Source organism: Kryptolebias marmoratus, linkage group LG22, assembly GCF_001649575.2.
Source record: "Kryptolebias marmoratus isolate JLee-2015 linkage group LG22, ASM164957v2, whole genome shotgun sequence".
In the NCBI taxonomy this organism is placed as follows: Eukaryota; Metazoa; Chordata; class Actinopteri; order Cyprinodontiformes; family Rivulidae; genus Kryptolebias; species Kryptolebias marmoratus.
This window is the reverse complement of record NC_051451.1, coordinates 5,378,443-5,388,435: the sequence shown is the minus strand read 5'-3', so window position 1 is coordinate 5,388,435 and position 9,993 is coordinate 5,378,443. Positions and strand designations below refer to the sequence as shown.

At 38.0% G+C, this 9,993-nt stretch overlaps 1 protein-coding gene across 2 annotated transcripts in view; it reads right to left on the bottom strand.

Annotated features, from left to right (window-relative positions):
• Positions 1 to 9,993, bottom strand: part of prph2b (peripherin 2b (retinal degeneration, slow)) — a 75,384-nt gene that overhangs the window by 12,247 nt on the left and 53,144 nt on the right. The window contains exon 3 of one of the 2 annotated variants that reach the window (XM_017434451.3): positions 7,514 to 9,412. The exons of the other annotated variant lie outside the window; for it this stretch is intronic. Within the exon in view, the coding sequence (XP_017289940.1) occupies positions 9,209 to 9,412 (204 nt within the window). The 3' untranslated portion in view covers positions 7,514 to 9,208. Of the gene's footprint in view, positions 1 to 7,513; positions 9,413 to 9,993 lie in introns of those variants that run through there. 2 annotated transcript variants of the gene reach the window in all.

The window sequence follows — 9,993 nt, the reverse complement described above, 5'->3', positions numbered from 1 at the left end:
ATCATCAAAATTAAACGAAATAAACATTTGAAATATATGAGTTTGTATGTAATGTATGAATATAATATACAAGTTTCACTTTTTAAATGGAATTACTGAAATCAATCTACTTTTTCATGATATTCTAATTTTATGACCAGCACCTGTAGAAGAGAAACAAAAATAAATATTTGACATTTAGATTCTGTACTTTTAAAAACTAATCTCAAGGTAATTTTCACTGTTACTGATCTAAAAAAAAAATATTAAAAATATGTAAATATTGCTTGAGCAATCTGACAAAACAGAAAATGTTTTTAACGAATTAAAGTCCCAGCTTCTTTCTTCAGGATTGCTGGTAAAACTAAATTTAAATTTAGTAAAACCTTCCATTTGTTGTCTTGTTTTGCAGCTTTAAACTGAGACAAATTTATTAAGAGTTTAATGTAAAATTTGTAAAATTTATAGAAAAGGCTGCTTCTTTGACTCCATTAAATTACACATTAGGACAAACATCCGATTCAGGAAAAGATTTAAACTTTAGAAACAGAAAAATAATCTGACTTTATGGTTTTCTCCAGGAACTCCTCAGGCCCCAAGAGGAAATATTTGATCCAAAATCAATACTTGTGAATGAATAAAAGAAAACAAGCAGCAGAAATTACCTCAAACAAAAATAGATTTAGTGGAAAGTTCCCACTGTGTTTTACAATCAGAATTTTATAATTTTCTGTGAGTTTGATCTGGCTGTTTCTGTTTTACAGGGGTGGTGACGATGATGATGATGATGATGATTGCATCTGCTGCTGAGGCTGCTGATGCATTTGAAAAGAAATCTGTGCAAACGTTTAGATTAAGACATAAAAACATGTCATTTAAATTTGCTTCACAGCATGTATCTGTGCATCTGCATATCTTCTTCCTTAAATCTATGACAAAAACCAGATCTGACTAAAGTGAAACTTTATTTTCTGCTCATACTGTTCCCAGTGTGCAGGGGATAGCTACAGACGATATTCAGTAACATACTAAACACAGAGTGATGGAAATACCAACACAGATAATCCATTTGTACCATTTTATGGGAGGAAAAATACATTTATACACTCTGAATAATACTGAAAATACTGAAATTGAGATGTACATAAAACAGTATAAAAGTCGGTGTTGTGGTTGTGATAATTAAAATCAGCACATAAGTGAAATGCAAAAAAGCAATTTATTCAGTTGTTTTTTTCTTATAAAGGCAAGTTTTGGTTTCTTTAGTGATCAACTTCATTGTATTTAAAAAAAAAACAAATCTAAAATTTGATACAGAACGCTTAAAGTTAAAAAGGTTTGACTTTAACACAGTTTATTCTTTAATGGTGAAATTAAGTGTTTTGAAGCTAACATAAAAAACTCTTGAAGGGTTTTTCTTTTCAGAGTCTGTTATTTAAAAAAATACACTAATTTAAAATTAACAATAAAAAATGTAAAAAATTACTAAGATCTCTTTGGCATTTTCCATGATCACTCTGAAGTGCGATGTATCCTGTGCCAAACACAGGATGTGGTTAGTTTAGCTCCTGCTGAAAATTACAACCCAAAGTCTGCTGACTTACTGTGGAGTTAATGTTTTGAAGAGGAGAACCTGAAATATAAACCTTCAATAGAAGAACCACCACCTGTCAGACCAGTACCAGCCGCCTCTAGCTGTCCAGATGGAAAACTCCTTGCAGACTGTGTGACATCATTGTAAAATTTGGGGGTTCCTCTTGTGAAATGTGGGTGAGGAAGATTAGGGGTGGTGAAACCGGTACTCCTGTTAACAAAACTTTCTTCTTCTGCTTCCATTTTACCTGAGAAACACTGAGAAAGTAACCTCCTCAGTGTCTTACAACCGTCTGCCACAGCTTCTTTGCCACCAATCAAGAAGGTAACTCTGCCCACAAAATCCCCTCATTTTGACACAAAAACTCTAAAAACAAGTCATTAACATTTTAAATCAGAGAAATGGACCACTGGAGTGATTTATGATGGTGTTTACTAAAGCAAAAACATGAAAAGTATGAGGAGTTATACATTTTTCTTCCTCCCTTCCTCTGGACAGATGTGTTTTTTAATCTGTAGAATGTTTTTTTTTTTTTTTTTAATAAAATATCCTCTAAACACAAATGAACACCAAATATTTGCTCAGGGTTATTCTGTTATCACCATTCAAACTATCAACATGTGTGTTAGACCCTATCCCAACTAGACTCTAAAAAGAGATTTTGAATTTGGACTGCTGAATAATATCCACAGTCTGAAGCATCTAAATATGCACATAAAAGGACATTAGTTAAAAGTCTGGGATTTTTCATGCGTTATGCATTTATTGTGTTGTTTAATTTTTATAATCTGAACAGATAAAAACGTGTAATGTTTGTGAAGTAGGAGTTTCTCTGACATACAGTGACATCTTGTGGCCCACAATAAAACTACAAAATATGAAAAAGCACTTTATCCTTTGGCAGTTTTATGTTTCTCTCAAGATTTTTTTTTCCAATTATTGTCTGCTGCCAAAAGACAAAGATGGATGGATGGATGGATGCACTAAAGTGACACAAATTTGCACAAGCTGAGAAACTAAAAACACACCTTAAGTCTAGAAAAGTATTTTATTTTTGTCTACAGATCAAACTTTATGAAGGGCTGACAGAAACCAATCAGTTCAAGCATTAAAGTTTACAATTAACAATACACACATATATTTCTTAGAGATAAATATACATCCATAATGTCATCATTTACTTAAGCTCAACCACAACTCACCCAAAGAGGATTAAATTGATCATAGTTTATGAACTCGGAAGAAACGGCATGGAGAACAGGACTCACTGATAGACCACAGAGAGTTTGTAAAGCTGTTAACCTTAAACTGTCTCACTGTAGCAACAAGAATCAGCTGTAATTAAAATCCAGAACAGGGCAAGTGAGCGAATAGTTTTTATTCCAGTTGCTTTTTGGTTCAAGATGTTTTTTTTAACAAGTTGAGCACCATAAGAAGGTCTGAACTGAAATGACAATTTATTCTCTAAGTGTTTTAATTATTTAATTATCATATGTAGACAGGTTTTATTGAGTAATTGCATATTAAATGATGAGGCTTTTTATGTTATTTCAAAGCTTGTTTGAGAAAAAAAAAAAAATCCTCCTCTCCTTTGTGCACCGCAGGAGAGACGTCCTCCTGTTGGGAAAAAAAGTAACTAAGAAGCTTTTACTTAAGGTAATTTTAATGACTTACATTTTACTTTTACATTAGTAAAATTTCAACAGAGTAAAGTACTTTTACTTGAATACGTTATTTTAGTACTCCTTTCACCTCGAGTCACAGAACAGGAGGATGTCATCACCCTCAGAATCCTCGGGCGGACGTTATGGTGGTGTAGGGGCTGAAAAGGAAGCAATCAGCAGCAGTAGACAGGCAGGCAGGAAGTGGTAGCAGTGTTAGGTAGAGTGAAGCAAGATGTTTGCAGGTTAGATGGACCGCCCAAACTGGTAGGCTACATTTGATAGACAAGAGTTTGAGATCACTTGTGAAGCAGAAGCTTGAATTGTCTGCCAGAACGAACTAGCAGGCTCGCTCCATATACATCACAATTTACTGTGAACTTATTAAGATCCTTTCATTTAATACATACATAACAAAAAGACATACCTTATTTTCCGGACTATAAGCCTTCAATTTTCTCAAAAAACGGCAGTGCGCCTTATAATCCAGAGCGCCATATATATGTAAGAAGTTGTAATATTTTAGTACAACTTCGGTAAACTACAAAGCCCCACCGCTTGTAGCATTAAGGCTCAGTTATAATCCCGCTTTGTAGTGTCGCGCAGGGCTCCACGCACAGTGCAAGGACCTGAGCGCGCAGTGTAGGTGTTTATACTAGACGCTTACGTCGGTGCAGTATCCTTACATGAGTTTTGAACCATTTGATTATCTTTGTGATCTCTCATAGAGGGATCATATAAATGCTGATACAGGCAAATCAGCACAGCTAGAGCACCAAAATAGTCCATTTTAAATGGAGCACGGTGCTCACGGTCCGGGCCAAGTTACAAAAATTGGGAGGTGCACACGCCTTATAGTCCGCTGCGCTTTATATTTGACAAACGTTTGAAAATGAACCATTCATTGGCAGTGCGTCTTCAAATCCAGTGCGCGCTATAGTGTGAAAAATACAGTATTGTAATTATAATACAGTCCCTCCAGGATTTCGCGGGCATTTTTTGTGATAGTTGCGGGCTAAAATGCCTGATTTCGCGGGGCATTTTCCTAAAAGTTGCGATGAAAAGTTGCGAGTTTTTTTTAACTAAAATCAATAAAAAAACATTACTTTTAATATATAAACCAAAAATACTTACTAGTTTTGTAAGATAATTACCAACAAACATTGACATCAACAGGTGCTTTATTTGAAAACTTTGATAGCTTATAAACTGACATTCATGACCATTTCTGGATTGTCCCTTGTCTGCAGCTCTCCTCACGTTTTGCAGACACAAAGTGTTGCGTTTATGTTTGATGATTACACTGCAGGAGGTGCAAAACAGCTTCCCCCCACTCTCCTGCAGCTGGGTAGGAAACTGGTTTGCGACCGCAGTGAAGTTAGTTTTAAGTTGGATATTGGATATTCGCGCTCCGCAGAGTTAGCAGCGTCTAGCTCACGGCTGACCCAAAACAGGAACGCTAATGTCGGCCAGCCGTTCTCTGCCGGCCCCTTCTCTCATGCGCGGTGGTTCACTTCCTGTTTCATGTCAGCCGTGAGCTAGTTGCTGCTAACTCTGCGGCATCCAACATCCAACTTAAAACTAACTTCACTGTGGTGTTTTGCGCGGTCCTTTGCTGAAATGTGAAGCATTAGTGCACATTTTCGCTTCGGTCGCTGCTCCTGCATGCTACCGGGATTCTGATGTTAACAGGAAGTGACGTCATGTCTCTTCTTCGTGAATTATTTGGGGTTATTTTGGTTAAAGTTGCGGGAAAGTTGCAGTGTTTTGGGCAAAGTTGCAAAAAGTTGTTTGCTTGGTTTGCTTGATTTTGCGTTAATAGTTGCGATCGCAACATCGCGAAATCCTGGAGGGACTGATAATAGTTCTGTTTCACCGTCACCTCTGTTTTGCTCAGGATAGAGGAATATCAGGTATGTGATAGGGATAGCTAACTGTTATTGGCTTTTCAAAATGTACTGTAGTTGAATGTATTGTGTTATAATTGGACAGCACTGACTGTAATTGGATTTGGATCTAGAGCTCTTTTGGACTGAATTGGATTTATGGTTTGAACTTGTTTTTAATTTGTACAGTGACCTCTGGTGCGAGCTGGAGCTATATAATGAAACTGAATTAAAATGAGCTTTTGGTGTTTTCTCTTTAACTTATCTTTTTTATAATAGCTTTCACTGTAATGAACATTGTAATATTATCATCCCATATCCTAATATACTTTATACCCCAATTCAAAAAAGGTTATTAAACAAAAACAACTGGACTTCTATTCTGTAGCTGAAGACATTTTGCTTCTCATTCGAGAAGCTTTCTCAATTCAAAAAACAGACTGTGGAGATCAAGCTTTTAAACTGACATGTTATATAAACTATATTCACATGCAGATTACACTCACTCTCCTCACAATAGAGGCTTGTTTGCGTGACTCACAAATGAGCCACTTTGGTCACATGAATGAAGTGAACATGAATTGGAGTGAAACTGACTGGGTATCAGGCCTAAAACTCCATTCTAGGTTTTTGAAAGCTGAAATCTGAAACCTCCTCCTCTGTTTAATGTTGGTTTCTCTTGTTTGACACCCCCTCTCAAACCATCTGTTCAAAATCTGAACATTTTAGTCCTCAACAGAGTGTCTCTTATCTTTGAGGTGTAGGTGCAAACCTGAGTTTTGTCCTGATGAGCTGCTCTTCTGTGTTGAGACATGTGTCCGTGTAGAAACTGTTAAGTGGCAAAATAGTGATGTTTTGGTCCTGGTTGAGAGATGTTATCCTTTTTTGTGGTGTGAAACATCTCTCAGCCAATCACCATTTTGCCAGCTGACAAGGGAAGATGCCTAGTTGTCCTCAACACTTGTGAATACTTACTAACCACATTACTGAGCGACAGCATCACATATGAGACCTTGAAGAGGGACCCAACAAGCACCTTTAAAAAGTAGGTGTAGAGTAGATTAGACTAACTGAGTCATGCTGAGACTGGACAATGAAAAAACAATTTTGATTCCCCCCTGTGGACATGACTATTTTCTGCAAACATAATGTCCCAGCTTTTATCTTATCAGTCCTCCTCCTCTTCCACCTGTGAACTATCCTTTTGATTTCCTGCACTTCTGCTCCAAGACTTTGACAGGTTCTGGGACCTGGGTTTTGGTCTTGTATCTGATATCAGACTATTTTTTTTTTACTTTGACAAAGAGTTGATTCTGTGAAATATATCAGAAGATCAGAAGCCTTTCAGAATTATGGAGCATCAGACCAGATTGTTAACTAGAACAGATTGTTCTATTTTTAACATGATGGTGTCATTGTGATGTTTACTTATCCTGCAGTTTGACCATTAGAACCCTCTGTGATTGACCCAGTGAAAGTGGAACCCTAGCGTGATGTCTTAAAAAGGATCAGAGTTGAAATCCTCCTCGGCTTCACTTTAATCTCTGACCTTTGACCCCTAATCTTCCTCACCTTGAGTTCCCTGTTACAGGTGTTTGAGTCCACCTTCACCTGCAAATAGATCTTTATTTGACCTGTCATATGATGTGTTTACTGATTGTTGGATTCCTGAGTTATGATAAGAAAACCAAAACAACCCCCATCATCCTGTGAACTCTGTTTTTCAAACATGTAACTTCCAGAATCTGCAAAAAATAGACCCATCCTGACCCCTCACCTGTGTCTCTGTGTTTTGAAGATGTAACTTCCTGATTCTAAAGGAAATAGCCACATCCTGACCACACTCCTAGGTCTCTGCCCTTCTAGCATACGCCCTACTAATTCTGCAGAAGTTAGTCTCCTCCCATCCCCCACGAGTTCTTCTTCGCGTCATAGCACCCGTCCTGAGCCTCACCTGACATCAGTGGCGTTAATCTGATCTGTGGGCTGATTAACTCTGTTTATCTGCAGTAACCATGGCAATGACCTACACACTTAAAAAACTAAAGTTTAAAAAATGACCTGGAAATTACAAGACTAAAAAAATTGACTTCTGAATTAATAAATAAAAAATCTGTATAAGTGAAATTGTTTTCAAAGTAGAATGAAAAGCTCTGGAAAGTGTTTATAAAATACCTAAAAAACATAATTCATTGCTGAGCTGCTTTATATAAACCTCTTGTTTAATTTGCTATTGTTTTCTTTCTGATCCACTAACAGACTGCAGTAAACAGTTTGTTCAAGTGCTGAACTACTTCCTGTAACCTTTAGGTTCTAACCAAAGAACCTCAGCTGTTCTGAGGCACCTTCAGATGTGTCACAATGTTTCATTAAAAACAAGTCAAATGGTTTGGTTTCAGTCACAAACCTTTATAAGTTTACCTTTTGTCAGCACAACTACAAACATCAACAAGATCTGACAGCAAACATCACAAAACACAAACAAACTATGCTAAACAAGACGGCACCTCACAACTGATCACGTCCAGTTTCAGTATGACACAGAACCAGACAGACATGTTTCGGCCTGAACTCTGACAGGCTCAGCTCAATAAACAGCATTATTCCAGATGTTTCTGTATTTTGAACTGCATGTCCTGTTTATGTCAATGAAAATGGTTATACCAAAAACTTCCTGCTACTCTCATTCCTGTTCCAGTCTTTCTGTCAGCATTGACAAGTTACACACCAGTAACACACCTGTATTACACACCCATCTGTAGTCTTGTACACCTGTTTACACCTGTGACACACTTTTCTGCACACTTGTGACACATCTGTTTACACACTTGTTTACATACCTGTCTGTAGTCTGTACACCTGTTTTACACACAAATATTCTTCCACATTTACACAATTGTCTGTTATTTGAAGTTATTTAAACACCTATTATTATTTGAACACATCCCTGTTTACACACCTGTTTGTACACCTTTCTGCAGACCTGTGACACACTTAATACCACACCTGTCTAAACATTTGTTTGGAGTCAGAAGACTTTTTTACACACTTATTTACATACCTATTAGACACCTGTTTACACATTTGTGACACACATGTTGATGCACCTGTGACACACATGATACACACCTATTTGTTGTCTAGACACCTGATATACAATTATTTACACACTTGTTTTATACCTATTTACACATCTGGCTGTTGTCTGAACACCTGATACACACCTGTACACACTTGTGTTTATACGCATGTCTGTAGTTTATACACCTGTATTCACACCTGTTTTACACACATACTTAAACATCTGGTAACAAACATGTGTTCACCTACCTGTCTGCACAGCTGTCCATATTACATATTTATATATATGTTTGCATACAGGTGTATGTACAAATGCGGGTACAGGTGTGAATACAAATGTGAGTACCTGTGTGCATTTAACTGCTGCTTGTCACAGGTGGCAGCTGGGAGTTTAGCCGTATGTTTCCATGGTAACCAGCAACATCAGATGTTTGATGGTGACCAAAATCAAATGTCAAAGTCACACAAACAAAAATCTGAGTGTAAACAAATGGTAAAATGGTAAATGGCTTGCACTTATATAGCGCTTTATCTAGTCCAAGGACCCCAAAGGGCTTTACACTACAATCATTCACCCATTCAACCACACATTTGGCAAAAAAAAATTCTTCAATGCTGAAAGATGCGCGCTCTGTAGGACAAACTATGGAACTGCGATGGTCTCCGAGTGGTCAGATGCATCTGAGGTCATCTGATTCATGCCGTGTTGTATTGGTCGGGTTCAGGTCACATCAAGACCATCAGATTTATTTACAGCCACTAGTCTCTGTTTTTCCTGTTTCAAAATAAAATCTGTTCAACATATTTACAAACTGGAAAATATCAACATTCACTGTATGTGTGTTCGTGCACATGTGTGTGCTTGTGAGTTTATGTGTGCATTTGTTGCATCTGTGATGAACTTGGAAACGATGCCTCCTTTTTTGTTCCTGCTCTCAGTTTGTAAAATTGGCTGCTGTGGCAGTTGGGGGAGGTGGAGCCTCAGTTCTCTGTAGTGGGTCAGGCTTTCAGGTGGCAACCTCAGGGGTGTTCTCACCCTCCTGCACCTGGTTTCCCCTCCCCAGTGTTTTGAGCTTGGCGAGCATGTCGGTGAAGGTCTCCTTTACGCCTTTCTCCAGCAGCCAGCCTTCACTCTCACACTCTGGGTTCTCAGGGTCCGCCATCGTCTCCAGAGTCGTGCTCAGGTATTTCAGGCCAGCCACGTCTGCTGACTGACACAAACACACAGAGTCCATGTTTACACATCAGGTTACAAGAGGTTTCTGTGTCAGATTGAGAGCTCTGTTCTCAGGAGGATCTTTGTGGAGCTACAGGAAGTGCTTTTATTTCATTTTAATTTTTTCACTGTCTCCTCTTATCTAATCAGATGTATATAAAAAGTGTTTAAATAATAATAATATCTAGAGAAATTGCATTTCCTGCAAAAATGCAGTGTGAATGCTTTTTTTTGCTGAATGATTTTGCTGAAAGCTGGTGAAGATGTGCTGAACTTTTGAGTTGAATGTAAACAGCTAACATTTTATCCATTAGTACAGCGTTTCTTAACCTTTTTTGGGCCAGCGCCCCCCTATCCATTATCCAGGCCTCTTACCGCCCCCACCCTCCCACCCCCCCTGAAATCCCACCCTTTTTTTTGCCCGTTTACGTGAATAAATTCTTTTTATTCATGGACTTATATAATACCTGATCTTGGGTATGGCCCATCAGAACATCTTTGTGGGTCATTCTCCACCATGTGCTGCTTCAATGAGTCCCCCACTTCCTGCGGTGAAGGCCATTCAGATGGATCTTC